This window comes from Haemaphysalis longicornis, unplaced genomic scaffold (genome assembly GCF_048455015.1).
Source record: "Haemaphysalis longicornis isolate Haplotype H1 unplaced genomic scaffold, Haemaphysalis longicornis Haplotype H1 scaffold_5, whole genome shotgun sequence".
In the NCBI taxonomy this organism is placed as follows: Eukaryota; Metazoa; Arthropoda; class Arachnida; order Ixodida; family Ixodidae; genus Haemaphysalis; species Haemaphysalis longicornis.
In genome coordinates this window covers 150,988,304-151,006,788 of record NW_027526385.1, presented here as the reverse complement: position 1 = coordinate 151,006,788, position 18,485 = coordinate 150,988,304, and the positions used below count along the sequence as shown (strand labels likewise).

Genomic DNA, 18,485 nt, shown 5'->3' with positions numbered 1-18,485 from the left:
TGGCCGGTTTGAACGCATGAAGGTCCCGGGTTCACTTCCCGGGACCTCCCTAGCCAAATTTTTTTCTTGAGGCTTCGGCTTTTTTTGGTGACGGACGGATTTGTGTCGATCTAAGCTGCTCTGTTGCTAAGAAATACGTGATAAATTCAGCGTGAGGCTAATGAGTGCCATGCCGGAACAGCGTCCACAATTTCCCAGGGCGCTTTGTGTTTCCTAGGTTTAGCACCTCTTCGTTAAGGCATGCTGTCGCTCTTGTGCAGATAGGAACTTACCAATTTGTAAGTAACGTTTTCTGAGAGAGGGAAGAAAGTCCAACCTACCTTTCTCGAGTTGACACATTATTGCTTTTCAAAGTGCCATCTTTATTTTTGCTCTATTATTTTCTTTGATACGTTTTGGGAAGCGTTGTAGAAAGAACGTGAGCTGTGTGCATTTTGCCATAAACAAGCTCTCATTTTTGCAGTTCAACGAAACGAAACCTTGCAGGTTTAGCAGGCTTCCCAGAGAACTCGGTGAGAAACCCGATGTCGCCGTGGTGGTTTTCAACCCTGAATTTGCGCAGCACCTGCGCCCAAAAAGATAATTGAACGGTACAGTCGAGGATAGTTTCACACGTAAATTAGTTAAAGGAGTACCGACACAGAATTTTCGTGATATATTTTTTATCGTTGTTATGGGTACCTACGAGCCAACAAATCATGTAATGGCACACTAGACGGTAGGCCGTAGCGTAAATAATTATTTACAGCTTCGTTTATTCTTTTATTTCTTGATTCATCGTTTGGAAAAGTGCAGCACTACTGTCCTCTCACAAGTTATTTAGCAAATGCGTCATCTACGGTTCCCAGACGAAGCGTTTTTGCGGCAGCGCGCTCGTTTGCAGCAGGTACACGTTGTTGCTCGGGGGTGCTATCGTGCCTTTTTGACAACGTAACGTACACAGAACAACGGCGGACGGCAGACCGCCATCCTGTGTTGGCGCTGATCACCGTCAGTTGGCCCTCAAGGCCGTCAGGCAGAGTTCGGCAGCCGCGCGAGTGCCGTTCGTTTCCAACGGCTCTCGTGTGGCTGCCTAACTCTGCCTAACGGCATTTAGGGTTAACTGCCGTTCTCGTTAACGGCCACTGAAGTGCTCGTATAACAGGGTCTAAAAGTTGTGCGCAATAACAAAGCTGCAGATGAAAACACTGTAGAAGCGAACGCAGCGCTGACAGCCTACCTATCGCAAGCCCATAATGCACAGAAAACAAGGAAATCCAGTGCTACAATATGTTGAGTAGAAAAAAATGCTCAAAGCCCATAGACATTTGTGTGGTTGGGTAGGATAAAAATGCTGCATGAGGTAGAGCGCTATAGCATGAGATAGAGACACAGCACAAGATGCAGCATGAGATAAAAGCCTACACAGCGCCGACTGTAGGCTTCGTACACGGTCGTCGACTATAGGTTGTATTCAGTGGCGTGGCATACATGCCGGCAACCATGCATGTGTGTCGCCTTAGCAACAGCGACGTGCGGCCGCCATCATGGCGGCACACGCATCAGGCCGTCCCACCGAAATCAAAAGCGTTACCTTGCCGAGAAACTTCAGTTGATTCCTGTTACGCTAAGCGCCGTGCCGCGAGTGGACCTGTCCGCCACGGAATACGCCCTCAGGTCCCACAGGGTTCCGCCGCGCCTGTTCTATTACGGAGCCAACGGGTATTGCGTAGCGTTGTTTTCGCCACCGGTGCTCTCGGAGGAACTTCGTTTCGGCGGCCCGTTGTCTAGGGCCGCCGCCCTGGATTGGATGTCGCCCGGCTTTCGCCCTCCTGGTGCAGGTTGTCGAGTGGCACCTCCCGCTCCCCAGTACACCTCTATTGGCCACACTCCATTCTAGCGAACTCCAAAGAGGTTGGAACCGCCATATACCTCGTTCCTCCTCACAACAAGCTGGCCTCTACGCTTCACCGTTCCCTTCGAAGCTTCTCATCTACCGGAAGGGCATGACGCCAGCCAGTAATGTTCGAGGCTTGTTGGGTGCGACCAGATCTACCCCAGAGGAACTACTCGTCTCTACTCTTTCCTCGCCTTTCTAATCTTTAGTTTTCTCTATTCTATCCTTGAATCAATTCAAAATGTTGCTGCTACTATTCATATCTGTTAACGCCCCTGCCGAGACGACGTATGCGAAGTGCTAGAGGCCACGTAGAGCGCCACCTCATAACGTGAGTGCAATTAATAATAAATTTGCTGACGCCACCGCCCAAAATCGGGTTGAAACGTGGCAGGCGATGCACGCTGCTGTTTTTGTGCCGGCGAGATGCGCGCGCAAATCGCATGCACAAGCACAGTGCCCACGGACACGGCGGCTTTCAATGCTGCTAAGCGAATAACTCGCCCGCTCAACATTTCAGTGTATATATCCTACATCTATTGTCAAACAAGATGCACGGGCAATGTTTCAGTGGCATCCTGGTTTTAAAACATCACTGAGGTGGGTTTTTCTGGTTTATGTTTTAATGGGCTTGTAATACAAGAACGCGTGTGCATGATCAGAGATTGATTTTTACGTTCCACGCCCATGCTTCAGTTAAGCCATCTCCCTTCAACTAAACAAGCGATGCGCGTATTTGCCTCGACGGTATGTTGAGCACAGTCGCTATGTCCTAGGCAAGTACCTGCACAACAAGTCGCTTTCAAGTTGCGTTTAAGGAATCCCCACCCTCCGTCAGCCATTAAGCTATGTGTATCTGTAATCACAAATAGTTGGCCAACCTGCAATAAGTCAAAACGATAAGTGCCCGCGTGTAGGGTCTGGTAGTTTGTGTACCTTTGCTACGAGAGTGCACAACTCCATCTCGGCGATCCTCCGTCCGATGCACATTCGCGGCCCGATGCTGAAGGGCAGCGAGGCGAACGGGTGCAGTGTCCACGCTTTCGAGCTGCCACCATTGCCACCTTCGCCCTGGTCCTGCTCGCTCCGTCGGAGCCAGCGCTCGGGAAGAAACTCCGAAGCCCGCGTGAAGTTCTCCTCCAGCCGGCCGGCCACGAACGGCTCCGTCTTCATCAGAGTCTGCGCAAGAATGGCAGAAGGCTGTGCATAGCTGGTTGTCTATTCCTGCGTTTCGCGCTTCTTTGAAAGAAACGGTGTATTAGATAAGGGCACTCAAGGTACTTCTTCCTGGGGTAACTGAGAAAACACTCCTTACACGATAATAGTGCAGTAAGTGACGCGAAATTCATGAGGCATACCCTTCATCCTGGCCACATCCAAATCCACTTACAAAGTTGATGCACTTGGGGCGGGCGGAAAACTCAACGGTAACCACCGTCTGCACTTTACGAAACGTACACCACCACAAAAGCAAAGTGTCAGTGCAGAAACTCGAAAACTCTCGTAGAGGTCTTTGGAGAACAGGAAGATCTTCCAGGAAAAAAGCAGTAGCAACTTACATTGGCTGGTATCTTGTACCCAGACATGACCACGTCGTGGCTCACTTTCCGTGTGGTTCCTGGTACGATGGGATGGAACCTAAACGCAATGCGTAAATTTGTTGGGACAGAAGACCCGCAAGTACACTGACAATATTCGTCATTGAAATAGATTTATTGTTGGGCTTATACCATCTGACGCAACGCAGGCGACGAGGCGTGCCCTTGTGGAAGGCTTCGGAATAAGTTTGACTACAGGGGCGTTTTTGCTTTTCGCCACCACCAGAAAAGCTACCGCCGCGGCCGGGATTCGAATTCGCGTCGTTGTCATAGAAATATATTTCTTTATACTGACACCACATTTTAGGGCATGTGCAACAAGTATTTTACATTTGTCTATCATCGAGTACAATAGGTTGGGCGTCAATTTGAATTGGAAAGAGGGGACTTCAACGCCGCCCATCGAGCGTGGGGTTACATAAAGGACACGGCTAAGGGACGGGACCTGTTACAGGATGCCCTGGGCCACAACTGTGCCTTGATAACGGACCTTGCTCATCCCACCCGCATAGGAAACTCCGCATCACGAGACACCACAGCAGACCTTACATTTATCAAGAACGACCACACGGGCAAATCAACATGGCACAACACCGGCGTCGACCTGGGCAGTGATCACTACATCCTCGAAATTACGGTACCCAACCTATTCCGGGGCCACACCATTGCACACAAGTGGACGGACTGGGACAGTTTCCGTAAGGGACGTCCCACGACAGCACAAGACATCACAGACATAGAAACCTGGACGGCAGAGCTCCGCGATGCAGTGCCGTCGGCCACCAAGACCATCGAAACGGACGAGGACGTCGTTACCATGGACAGCCGCCTGGCCCATCTTATCGAGGCCAAACGTTCGATACAGGCTCCTTGGAAGCGGCAACGGCTGAACCGCAAATTGAGAAAGAAGGTGGCTGACTTAAACAGGGCCATTGAACACCACTGGAAGGTCCTGTGCCGTCAGCAGTGGAACGAAATCTGCAGCCGAGCTGATGGGCAAATGCACCGCGGATGCACCTGAAATCTAATTTGGCACCTTCTAGATGAAACCAAAACAAGGTCACACCAGCGCGACCGTCTGGCCCGCCTCATGCACACCGCCACACATCAAGAAAAAGACGCTGTTATGAAGATTCTAGAAACCAAGTGTCTGCCGGACACGCCGACGGAAACCCACCCGCCGTACAGTGAGCTGCCCAACACGGGGCTCGACCGAGATATTACCGTGTCAGAGGTACGGGTAGCGCTGCACGAGCTCAATACTTGCTCGGCAGCCGGCCCTGACCTCGTTACCAACAAGATGCTGCGCAACCTCGATGATGCATCGATCGACGCCCTACCCCGTTACTTTACCGAATGCTGGCGGTCGGGCACACTCCCTAGACAGTGGAAAACGGCAAGAACAATCCTGATCCCGAAACCGGGCAAACCACCGGGCATTAGCAACCTGCGTCCCATCTCGCTCACGTCCTGCGTGGGCAAGGTGCTGGAGCACGTGTTAGCCACCCGATGGCAAAAATACTTGGAGAAGGAAGGCCTCTATCCAGACACGATGATCGGCTTTAGGCACAGACTCAGCACACAAGACGCTATGTTGCAACTGAAACAAGAAATCATCGAGAACAAGACACAAGACACCAAAGTAATTCTGGGGCTGGATTTACAAAGCGCATTCGACAAAATCAAACACTCAGCCGTATTAGCCGAAGTATCCAGGCTCAACATGGGGGTAACGAGCTACAATTACATCGAAGACTTCTTGACCAACCGCACGGTGGAACTGCACGCCGGAGACCTCAAGCTACCTGAACGCAAGCTCGGCAGCATGGGTACACTGCAGGGTTCGGTCATCTCGCCGTTGCTGTTCAACCTCGTCATGATCGGGGTAGCGAGGGCAGTGGCGGCGACCGGCGTCCGGCATACGATCTACGCCGACGACATTACCCTGTGGGTGGCCGGCGGCACCGACGCCAGCATCGAGCAACAGCTGCAAGCGGCGGTTACCACCATCGAGCAGCACCTTGAAGGCACCGGCCTAGTGTGCTCGCCCGCCAAATCCGAGCTGTTCGTCTTCACACCGCTACGAGCGGGACGGAAACGCGCTCCCCCTCGAGAGTGCGATCACGTCAAGATCGTGACGGCATCGGGGCAACGAATTTCCGAAGTTTCCAAAATCAGGGTCCTGGGGCTGCTGCTAAACAAGAGCGGCCGCAACGACGAGACCATCAACAAGCTTACCACCAAGGCAATGGAAGCCATCCGGCTCATACACCGAGCCTCGACGCGACGGGCTGGCATGCGTGAAGACAGCCTCGAGCGCCTCGTCCAGTCCTTTGTAATCAGTCACATCGCATACGTTGCGGCCTACCTCAACTGGCACGTCACCGACAGGACCAAGATCAACACGCTGATCCGACGGGCTTACAAGACGGCTCTGGGCTTAACGGAGACCACGAGTACGGCTCGGCTACTGCAGCTCGGCGTCCATAACACCCTAGAGGAAATAGCCGAGGCGCAGCTCACCGCGCAAATAAAATGGAGCGCCTCTCTGCCACCAAGACGGGCCGCAGTATCCTGGCGTCCCTAGGTTACAACCCGCGGGCTCCCAGCCGGCAACCGTGCGAGAACGGCGAGGAGGCGCGGGCCCACATCCACGTGGACCCCAATCCGAAGAACGTGCACCCCGAGTACAACCAAGAACGACGGGAGGCGCGGGCCAAGGCACTCACCAAGCAACACGCCCAAGACCCGCACGCCCGGTACGTAGACGCTTCGGAATACGAACGAGAAGGCTTTGCGGCAGTGGTCGTTGCTGCGGCTACAGGCACCAAGACAACGGCAGCGAGCGTGCGGTGCACAGACGCCACACAGGCCGAGGAGGTTGCCATCCCTCTGGTGATCTCCGAGGCCGAGTGTCGCACCGTGCTCAGCGACTCGAGGAACGCCGTGCGCAACTTTGCCAAGGGGGGAGTGTGCGCGCCGGCGGCCGCCATCATCGGCAAGCTCAAGCTCCAAGACCGCGGCAGGACTATCCGTATCAAGTGGTTCACGGCTCACGCGGCGAGTGTACATCCTCACCGAACCACAACGAGACGGCCCATTCGGCGGCGCGAGCGCTTACCCTCCACTCCCCCGAGAGTGACCGTTCCGTGTGGTGGTTTGAAACCAAGGACCGAATGACCAGTTATAGCGAAGTTACCAAGTGTTATCGCCTAGCTCGACGGACAATGCCGCCTCCCCACCCGGCACTCAGTCGGGAGGAGGCCGTCATCTTAAGGCAGATACAGACCGGGTCACTCCCCGCCCCAGCAGTGCTACACGTGCTTCACCCAGAACTCTATCCGAGTGGTATGTGCAGTGTTTGTGCAGTGGGTTTGGCGGATCAATGGCACGTCATGTGGGACTGCGCCAGGTTCCCGGCTGAAGCTACCTCCAGGAGATACCCGCCCAAACTTCAAAGTGCAGTGGAGTCTAAAGACAAGGACACTCAACTATGGGCCGTCTAGCAGGCCCGGGGTGCGCTGGAAAAGCACAAGCCTCACGACTCGCCACAAACGGGCCGAACTGGGGTGTTACAGAGTAGGGCATAACCCCGGGTCGACGCTTGGCCAACGTCACGACGAGTTAAACCGTCGGTTGCCGGCATCAATAAAGTTATTCCTACCTACCTATCTACCTACCTACAGTAGACTCCCTTTAAGACGATCTCGAAGGGACCGTAAAAATTTGTTAGTATTAGAAATTATTCTTAGGCGGACGTTTTCTGAATTTTTGAAGGTAGCTGGAGAGGAAAAATGATGTTCGTCTTAACCTTAGTGTTTGTCTTAACCTAGTTCGTCTTAACGGGAGTCCATTGTTATCACAGAAAGGTCTTTGCAGCACGTCTTTACAACGAGTTTGCTTACTCGTCACCTGCTCGTCACCTCCCATCCCATGGCTGAATGGCCTTGACTTTATTTTTTTTAAAGCATTGGTTACTCGGTAGAATAAAAATCTAGTGTGTCCTACGAAATGGCCCAAGGCTGGAAGAATAAAACGACCAGCGAAAAATATTTGCATAGACACCATAGCTTTCAATATTTTAGTTAGTTGCACTCCACTCGTTTTGCTAACAGCTGTGATTCATTGTACCAATCGCAACGTTTTTTGTGTCAAGTGTATACATTGAAAGCAACTGGTTTTAAACAATATAAATAACATTTTAAACAATTCAAGCAAGAATAAAAAGAATGGCTTGGATGCAAAGGCAATGCTCTCAGTGGAAGAAAAGCCGCGATTCTTATCTGTATTATGACTCCGGACGATTCAATATTACAAGACTATGCTCCGCCCTGCGAGGGTAAGCGACGAGAGGATATAGCTTTAAACGTCGTGATAAGAAAACGTCTAGAAAAACCCTTATTTCATAAATCATCATCACCTAGCAAGGAGGGTCACAACATCTCTATTGTAGCTGTGATATTTGCTGATCGGCATACTCGCAACAGCATACATTTTAGATAATGGCAAATCGATGCATCCATGCCTCCTGGTGGTTGCTGGGGCGGGATAGCAAATGAAATAAACTGAACACGTAAAAAGTGCTTCGTCACATGCATATTGAAATAACCGACTGCGTCCGCAGCTATAATGTCATGCCAACTAACCCATGGTCGAAGGATCCCTAAGCACTTCCTAAAGGCTCCGAAAGTGGAAGAATTAATGTCCCGTTGAACACGTGACAAGCCTTTATTCCTCCCTGCGTTCTCGAAGGACGTCGTCTTCTCACAACTTGAGGCGATTTGCTTCGCTATTTGCTCCCCCCTTACGCATTCGAGTAGCTTTGATCTGTCTTCCGCGTCTTGAGCACCTGTTCATTCGTTCAGTTATGTGTTGAAATAATTGATCACGATTGGGACGTAGCTGCGTGCCCGCTCACTCGCTAGACTGCGTTCTTCCGCTCCCCTCCTTCATCGGAGGTGCAGAGGTTGGAGGGCCAGCCTTTCCTCCTTCGCGCGGTTCGCGCGGAGCGTCCGGAATTTCATTGTGGCTTTATTTTTCACACGGAGGCAACACAATAGATGGAAAGGTAGTCATGTTCAGGTCGGATAAAAAAGACTGCAGCCAATACAATGTGAATTATGTCGGGCGTGCTGAAAAGAAGCTCGAAAGTATGTGCACGACTGTGGACCAAAGCGTTAAAAAAGGTAGGTGGCAGCGCTAAAAGTGCTCTACAAAGCATCGTGCTCGTTTCAACGACTGTGCCGGCAGCGTTGTGTACTACACCCCTTTCTCATGTGGAGATGCGTGCATTGGGGGGACGGCATGGTGTCTCAACTGCTATACCTTTTCGGGATGCACCGCCATCACAGCTGTACCTCCCTTGCCTCATTGCGGGTGTGCAACTCGGCACAATAAAAATTCGCGGCGATGAGACACACAAGTCAGTGCACCCGGGAAGTGATCTAAGCCTCTATATTTATAAATAAAAAGGTACGCGAATAACGTTGTATTCAATACCACTCCCTGGACCATTTCTGACATTTATTAATATGTTTTTGCGGCATTTTGTGTCGCTTTTAACGACTGGTGTGCTTGACTTGAATATTGCCGCAATTTCTACTTAAGAATTATATATTTTGTAAATTACTTTCATTTCGTAGACGACGCCTGTTTGGTTCCTATTTTTCTTGTTTCTTGATTAGCTCTCCTTGGCCACCGTTAAGTGTTCGTTTCCTGCAATGCCTTCTTTGCAGTGTGCGCCCAAAGGAAAGACTCTTTACTGAACATTGTAGCACTGACATAATTACTCTTTGATCGCTGTCACGAAGTAAATGGTAATGTTTCGTGCCTTCAGATTGTCTGCCCAGTCAACCAGCCCTGATTTTCCGAAGCTCTTGCATGTTTGAAAGTGTCAACTCCATTTCAGTTCAACCTCGCGTCTCTAGACATGTAAAGATCATCATTTAACTGTTCCAACCCGTCAGTTACACTCCCACACTTTGGCGTAAATGTCGTGAATGTACTTGTTTGTCGTTTCCGTTGGCATAAGTCGCGCTTTTCAGCAGCCCCACCGAGAAACATAGATTACCACGAGCCCTTTAAATCAAGATACAGCCCCATGGGGTACACCTGTACCACGGGTAGCGCAACATACTCGAGCGGCCTCTGCAACAGGAGTGACGCTACACAACCTACAACATAAAATTATCGGCCCATGTAGCGCCAATAATCAGGCTTCTCCGGCGAAATGTGGCGCGATGACATTGCCCTAAAGAAAAGATCAGCTAAAAGGTATCAAACCATTCCTGATAAGGAGGATCACTCTTGTGCTTAAGCACTGCGGAATCATCCCCTCAGACGAGTGGAGGGCGAAAATGAAGTGGAAGAGGGACTCATAATCCGGCCCGTAATATCATTCTGAAGGAAGGTCGCAGCGAGCCCATGCATTAACGATAAAATGCCCCCGACTACCACTGATACTGAGGCACGCTGCGTGTTGATGTAGACACCTTTACCTTAGCTGTCATTCATGCACTTGATTTTCCTCCCCTCACGGCCCTCTCGATTCAAACCCGTTACCCTCAAGCGGCGGCAGAGGCGGTGACAGCACTTGCAATCACAGCTAATTCCCCCATTCATATTCTCATATTCGGAAAAGGCTTAGATCTCGCCTCAGGCCCATCAAATTATTAATAAAAATCTGCCTATTGACTCTGTGGTATTGATGTGGTTCCCACCTTCCAAACAAAAGTTGGTAAAAATCCCGGGCCATCTCCACTAACGTTGAAGCTAGGGATGAGCAAAGCATGCGGAGTACAAGTGTATTCTTGGCAACTTAACGTGTTTGTCTACGGTGACGAAATCGTTGGGTTGTAGAGGTATGCAGCTTTGCTTAAAATTCTCGTGTCTTCGAACGACGAAGCGTTCTCGCACGAGGCGTTGGAAAACGAGGGTCCCGGGGTGTTCCTTTATTACGCGTTTTTGCCCACGGACATTAAAAATGCTAGCGCGAGCCGTTGTAAAACAAGTGTCCGGGTGTTTTAGTACAGGGACTACATGAAACGACAATAAAAACAAGAGACAGCGAGAGCCCGAGCCCACACGGGCTTACAAACATTACTACCCCGAATAACGGTTACCAACGTGCGACGTGGACGGTTCTGCGGAGTACTATGGTTTATAAGGAGTTATTACATACAGCCAGTTACTACGTTTTTACTAGCCTTTTTGTTAAGTGTTGCATCCAGGCCACCGAAGCTTTGAATGGTGGCACAATTATCCTTTTCACTTTTTCCTTCCATACCAATCAGTCAATGCCCACAGTATGGTGGGTAGGTCCTGCCACTCAGTACGGATCCTAAATTCTATCATCCCTAGTCTAGACCATGCACTTGGTAACTTCTGCTTTTTTCATACTAATCGTCATTGATACTAACGAAATTCTAACTTATTGAACCTAATAACTACAGAACTTCTCCGTCGCCGCCTCATGGTTAAAAAGATTTTGCAAATCCACATGCTGACTCGTATATACTGACAGTGAAATGCATAATTCTGAGCTTATTCCTAAAATATATGATTTTTGTGAGAACCCCACCGATTCTATCAGGACGTTCCGCTGCCAAATATACAAGGAAGGCCAGTAGCTGTATTTCTAAGGTAACTAAGTTATTCTCCCTATCTCCGTGAAACACGTCACTGTGTCATGATCTGTGAGTCAAAATAAATTTTGTTTTCCCAGTTGGTTTTCTTGCTCAATTCATTTGTGGTCTAAGTGTGATGTGTGCGTGTTGAATGCGTCTCTATGTCGTACTGTGCGCTCCTCCGAGCCACATTGTCACGCCTAGCAGCGCTGCCCACACCCTGTTTTTAGTTAAAACACATTTTAGAGGTGTGTGCAATGAGTCGAGATTGTTACACATTTTTCGGCAAAAAGTGTGTAAAAACGTTTAGTGCGCCAACGCTAAATTAAGCTCAGTCTTTTTACTAGGCTATGCAAGGTCAGTTAGTAAAGGAAGTAGCTAAGGGGAGTGTTGGTCACTAGGACATTCCTGCTGAACGTAGTGGTGCGCACTGCCTGCTCCAGTTAGTAAGCTTACTAATGTTACATTTCCTACCTTTAGTTACTAAGTACCTAGTCGAGGCTCTGAGGAGTAACTGGTTAGTGTTCTGTTAGTAAATTCCACCACCTTGTTTAAGAGTGCAGCCCAGACTGGTATTGGAGTAAGTGAAGTGGCGTACACCGCAGCCCGAGCTCAAGTCTCCCGGGTCTCTGAACCAGCACTGCCTTCCACGGAGCGAGATCAACCTGTGATAGTCTACACACGTACAGACATCAAGAATCATTCCCGCCTCTCCCACCGCAAATACCCTCCCGCCCACCCATCCATATCAGTGGAAGAGGAGCGCGATCGGCTCCCCGGAGCACGGCAACCAGCTCAGGCCCGTCCAGCGGCTCGAGGCAGCTCTGGCGCTGCAACGGCGAAAGGAAAGCCAGCGCCCCTCGCCTCCCGGCCCCCGCGGGGGTCGAGCGGACGGCGACGGTGCGGGCGATCCGAGTAACCCGCGCGGCCGGCCGGGCACGACGCCTCGGACTCCGCCCGCTACCTAGCGCAGGTAGTTAGACGAGGTGCGGCGAAGCCCTGCGTGGCCCGACCCGCACCTTTCTCGCAGGACGAATCAATAAAGATCATTTCTCTCTATCTCTCTCTCTCTCGGCGCCAGCTTCAAACTAAATCCCTCCCCTGCTTTGCCATACTTCGTCACATTCACCCCTCACTGTGTACCACAACAGTCTGCCAGCACTGCGAAGAAGGGGCCACATTACATCATCATATGTGGGCCTGTAGATCTGACTCCGTCCCTCTCATCGCCTCCCTCGAATAGTTAGAAGCGGCGCGGGATTGCTCAAACCTGCATCTCCACATGTAGCTCGCGGGCTAGGCAGCCATAGTCGCCGAAGCACACCGGTCTTCGGTTACCAAGCTGCACTAATTCTTTGTTGAATAGACTTGCATGTGTTTCACTCTCTCACCCACTCTCCCTCTCTCTCTCGTCTTACCTAAGCGCTTCCTTGATGCACGCCTTCACGTACGGCAGATGATTGTGGTTTTCCGACTCCGCGCTGTCGGAGTCCTTGCATGAAGAGGACAGAACCTCTTGGCGCGCTTTTTCTTGGCAATCGGGGTGGAGTGCCAGCCTATACAGCGTGAAGGCTGCTGCTCCTGCTGTCTGTGGAGAAAAAAATATTTACTTCAGAATTGACGGCGCAGTTAGGCCAATAAAACAGGAAATCTCTGGTTGAACTACGTAACTTCTGGCGAAGTAGGGATAAGGTTTTTGTCCTCATAATTCGTATCCTTAAAATACGAGCCCAGCCAATGAGGCTGATGTGTTGCGAATGCGCAAGCTTGAGTATCCAGCTGAACGCCCGAATCGCTTTGTTCCTCATCGTTTTGTAGACGTGCTGCGCAATTTTGCCGCTGGTGACACTTTGCATTGCATCCCGTTAGGGTGCCTTGTTTCATGCGTCCACCGTAGGGAAATGTTCGCGGCCATGTTGGCTCACTCACTCGGCACCGCTGGAAGTCATTGTATCAAAATCGCGCCAAACGTACCGCCGCAACACTGTTCGCTCGTGAAGTTTGAATCATCTTATCTGTTTCGCGTTATTGGGTCTTGTGGGAAACGAAAAGAACAACGCATTGAGCGCTTTCATTCAATAGCGACGGCACGGTACCGTTCAAAGGGTGCTGGCATCGAGGCACTCTACGTGACGCTCCGTAATGGCTTCCATCTCCTACGCGTTGCGCCGCTACTCGTTCTTGCCGCTGGGTTAACTACAACTTCGCTTTTGGTTGTTCGTCTGGCCGGGACCACTACCCCTCACTACTACGGAATTTGAGCTCATCTCGCGCCATGGAACCCCTTGTAATGTATCGTTTTCTGTTGCGGATGCTGCACGGCGCTTCTACGGCGAAATCTTTAGACAAGTATGCTCTATGGAACGCGTGAGACGCAAAATCGTCGTGAGGTACAGGAGTCGCACGAAAAATTGCAGTGCGGGATCATGCTCAAGCAAGAGCGCTGTTGCAGGAGGTGGAAAGCTCCTGAGAAAGCGCGACACAGCGGAGGAAGGTGGGCGGCTGCCGCAACGACGAAACGAGCTGCCTTGAGAGGTAAAGTACCCACAGGGAGAACAGGATGTTCTTTTCATGAGAAGTCAGCGGAACAAGCTGCAGATGGTGCCGTCCTGGCTGCTGGTCAACTGGTGACGGGCGCCGCCGCAAATTTCAGCAGAAAGCTCTCCAGCAGTTCAACGAGAAGTCGAGCTAGGCCTTCGCCTTTACGATCTCATGGCGTTTTAAGCATCCGCCGTAATTTATAACAGCAGAGCGATTTAAGGCTGAGCTTTTTCTGTTGGCGTTCGCATAAAATATAGAAGAACTCCTCTGGCGGACGCTTGTGCACAGGCGCGTAGGTGGCCCCAAGCCTTGCCGTGCGAAGAGAACAGCTTCCACCTTCGATAATAGCTTTCCAGCGTGCGTGCGGTGATTTCTCGCGTACTCTTCTTCTCGCCAGTTCACGTGTGTTCGCATTGTGGTGGGGAGCACACAACAGCTCGCGCCACAGACGCTACAGAGGCGCTACGGAGAGAGATGTAAAAGCGTGCGAACAAAGCGATCCGGACCTGCAAGTCATGGAGAACTTTCAGCGGCATGTTTGGAAATTCATGTGAGGTGACCCAGCCGGGTCTCGGACGAGGAAGCCGGGTGCCGACGAAGCGAATGGCTCTGCAGTGTCTCTGGCCTTGGACCACTAGAGCGAACTGGACCAGTTTTTTTTACCTCAGTTGGCAATTTGACGCACTCCCCTTAATATGCGCTGACGTTTCATCACCACGCGCAGCCTGTATGGTGTCCAGGGGGGTATGTTTTGGCGCCGTGGCTACTCTGATTAGTTCTGATTAGATCTGATCGGAGCACAAGCAGTAGTTTGGGCGTTCGCAACATTCTTCGAGGATGATACTTCGCGGAAGCATTAGGCTCACTATCGCAGATAGTGTGAGCACCGTGGGACGCGCCTCCCAACCTCTTATACCCGTGCCGCATCCCCATTATCATCGGTGGATACTCACCCTCATCATCGTTGCACTCGCGCGCTTCGGAACATTTGACCTGGCGAGGCTACTAAACGCCGTCTCCAATGCCTAGTCTGTCGCTCTCTCAGTAGTAGGAACAGCAGCAGTAGCAGTAGTAGTTTTACGCTTTTCTTTTGTGTCGCAAAGACAACGAAGGTCAAATAGCGGCAGCGCATGGCGTGTACCTTTTTAGTGAGGTTTTGTGTGAGATAAATACGTACATGTGATGATTTTAAAAGTGCTTAGTATATGGAGGCATAGGACCTTTAATTTAAATCACGAAGGTGGGATATTCAACAGGTGATCATGGAGTAGGTTACAGTGTGTGAAGAAGGAGAACACGCTCGAAGCTGTCCTTCTTTTAAGTAGTGCAGCTTTGAGAACCGCGTTTAGATTAGTAGAGTAGCTCTCGCCAAATCGAAGGTGAGACGTCTCTAGGCGGTTCGTATACGACTGCTTTATCCGCCTCCTAACTATCGTGTCACTCGGAATTACGCTTCTCGCGCCCAGCAGCGGAATGGAGACGTGGGCAACGAATATTAAAAAAATAGCGTACGTAGTAAGGAAGTAAAGTTGTAACACCTGCGCTTCAAAACTGTTCTCACAGTAAGGGGCATTGGAAGAATAATTTGAAGAATTGTTCGTGGATCTTTACAAACGTAATCTCTTCTCTATACAGGGAAAACGTAAGGTGCGCATTGTTCCAGTTTTCTGTTTTGCGCACTGCACTGGGTTCACACTCCGTTCCACAGCGAACCCTACTGATGGCTGGAGTCGCGAGACCGATTAGGGACGCAGAAGCAGGTGACGCGCTACACTTTGACTCGGCGTGACCGTGACAACGTCGACAACTCTTGCCCTGTCGAAGGCAGATCTCTCTGCGCACTGTCCCCATACCGTTGTTCTGTGCAGTTCTATTACTCGCTCCGTTGACAGATCGACTTGGCTTTTCCGCATGCCCGAGTCCCAAAGATCGTCATCTATTTATCACGCAAAGAAGGCGATCTACATGCCCAAAGAGACGCTAAAGCGTAAAAGCAACTGTCGGTGTGAACAAACCACTCGCGGCAACAGCAGTTGCGGAATTATGCAGAATATGCCAAAAGTGTGAAAACATCTACCACCGCCTCGCTTTCCACCGTTGCGATTTATGACGTTGCGAATCATGAGTGGTGATGCGGGATTGATGAATCTGGAGTAAACAGCTTCTTGGAACAAACACGACAGCAGCACATGTGTGAGTAACATTAGTGCATGCGGAACGCCTCTGACCGGCGTGAACCGCAGCCGTTAAAGAGGACATGAAGACAACATGAAGCTTTGTTCAGTGTCAAAGAACTACCTCTCCGTAACAAAGTAATCATCATTCCAGCTAGGAAAGGCGCTTGTGTCATGCAAGTCACTCACGAGATGTTGAAAATTCTCGAATTTATAGCAGAGTATTCAAATATTACCTGGAGTGAGGTACTTTGGGCCAGCACTATAACTAAGTTATCGGTGTGTTAACTCCACGTTAGCGTTCCCTTTTCACATTAAAACGGAGTTTCAGACCAGTCTGCAATCGTCCAGTCACGCTTCTTGGAGAAAGCTACGGCCGCCATCCGCCTATTACACAATCAAGATTATGTGACGCGATAAAGAAATCGCCAGAAGTGGCTCGCCAGTCGGAACTGCTTCACCTGTGTTCGTTAATATCTAGATTTATTGTTTCACGTTCGCAAAGTCTGTTTGACGTTCGCAAGGTGAAAACAACTCTTTGACCTTTGGGGGAAGGGAAGCACCTCCAAGCGGCCACGAAAAAATTCTTTCTTTAATTCATATATTTCTTCTGGACAGATTGTGGGAACTCGCCCTGTGCCTAGCAAATTTTTCCTCACCGTTTCAGTGCCGGCGCCCACGAAGTCGTGAAGGAAGGTGAACATCTCTTTGAATTCCACCTTGTCCACGTTGTGCAGGTGGCTCAAGATGGTGCAGTTCTGGCCGTCTTTGTCCCGCGTGGCCTCCGCCGCTTCTTTTATTACGCTAAACATTCTCCTGTGGTGGTGAAAGGGAGTGCGGATTAGTTATATCAACAGGGACAACAACAACTCACATTGAGCTTGCTGACCTTCACGCCTGTTATTGTGGCTTCATTAAAGGCGATAAATCACTGTTAAAACTACAAATTATAAACCAACTCTAAACTTTCCAACCACTACCCGCTTCTTGGAGACAGGTCTTGTGCCAGGAGCGTGATCTCAAAGAAGCTATGATTGTTGCCGGGAAGAGAGGCATATGGTGGTTTAATCTTGTGTGGAGAAACTGCTCAATGAGTTCATTATGCTTTCTCAAGCAGCGATATTTGGGCCATAGCTTCACGTTTAAATTACAACTCCCCAGCAACAAACTCTCCTGAATTACAAAGGGAGCGTGTTGATGCTTTTAAACCGACCTTTTAAACGTCGTAAAATTCATGACTGAGTTGTATATTGGAAACAAATGTACCGTTTATGCAGTAACTGCGTTGAAGCTCTCTATGTCAACCGCAAGCAGCGGTTACATTAAAGAAATAAGAGGTACAGTTAGTGCTCACTAAACGTACCCCTTTCGGTATTATTACAAATGTAAATGATTCATTCATTTTCAGCCTAAGTTTTATTAAGGTTTTCAAGTATTGTAGTAACTCACAATTGCTAGATATTGCTCTGGGTGCAGGCATAATATTCGCAAAACTGGTCATCGACCACTCTTGGGACGGTTATTAAGGAGTGCAAAAGGCAGTGTTTCATGTGCTGCACTGGGATTCATTCCCGCTGTAGAATATCACTAAAACCATCAAGGCTCCTTTTAATAAAAGCGGAATGTTCTCGATGTAGTGACAACATTCAATGTAGTGACAATGTATTGAAAACTTTTACTCTATGTTTTCCGTGTTCAGTTGGAATGCTGACAATCCAGACCAGACAGACTTGTCCTCTTCCATCACCACGACAAAACATAAATACCATTCTTAGGGGCAAATGTACGCTGAGTGCGACAGAAAGTTCTAGCGACGGCCACCGTCTCTTCATAACCTGCTCCATGCAGTCGTAATTTCCACTCTCCAGCAGCTCTCTTGACTATGCACATTCCAGAGGCGTCACGTTTCTCCTTTTCAGAGAACGCAGCCCTCAGGCGTCTTCACTTCCCAGACAGTCGCAAAACATAGGAACTATGTTTCACGACATTACGATGTTATAACTTCATCATGACCGCCATCGTGACCCTGCTGCACTGACATCTCTCGTTTCTTTCAGTAGTCGCAGTCCCGTGAAGAAAGAAATGAGTAATGAACACAGAAAACGCATTAGGTGAGCAGACACACACTGAAGCAGATGTCAATTTTTGTAATGTAGCAACTAGCCAAAGTATGTATTCCCCGAATATTTCCTTAGAAAATAATGAGGACAATTAGGTAGAACTCTGCTTACGGCACAAGGTGATCCCCACTACGTTCGAATTTTCGAATGGTGGGTGTCGGGAAGTATCGGTAGTATGGAAATCTGGTCACCAACTTGTCCAAGCATTCGAACACGGAAAGGGCCCCGTGCATGAATCGCGGAGTCTCCGAGTCGGGTCGCAGTGGTTCTTCCAGCAGACCGAGCCTCTTGTCCAGGGACACGAACATTACGGCTGGCGACAACAAAACGAGCGTTTAGAGTTCCAGCCAACATGTAACGGCATTTCTTTCATTGCGATGCATTGAGAATGAATGTAATTTTTACCAGATCGCATTGCAACTACTGACTCCGCGCGCTGGTATGTCCAACGTGGATCTGGTTATTTTTCCAAACTACGCTGCAGTGTCATCCCTAAACATTGCTCACCTTGGTCAAAACTAATAGGCCAAGATTTCGAGTAAATGCGGTGT

General features: G+C 49.8%; 1 protein-coding gene across 1 annotated transcript in view; it reads right to left on the bottom strand.

Annotated features, from left to right (window-relative positions):
* Positions 1–451: 451 nt before the first annotated feature.
* LOC144139935 (putative cytochrome P450 12a5, mitochondrial) overlaps positions 452–18,485 on the bottom strand; it is a 39,329-nt gene continuing 21,295 nt past the window's right edge. The window contains exons 7-12 of the mRNA XM_077672159.1: positions 18,046–18,247; positions 16,474–16,630; positions 12,518–12,687; positions 3,436–3,514; positions 2,813–3,055; positions 452–565 (exon numbers count right to left, since the gene is read on the bottom strand). Coding sequence (XP_077528285.1) covers positions 452–565; positions 2,813–3,055; positions 3,436–3,514; positions 12,518–12,687; positions 16,474–16,630; positions 18,046–18,247 — 965 coding nt within the window. The remainder of the gene's footprint in view (positions 566–2,812; positions 3,056–3,435; positions 3,515–12,517; positions 12,688–16,473; positions 16,631–18,045; positions 18,248–18,485) is intronic.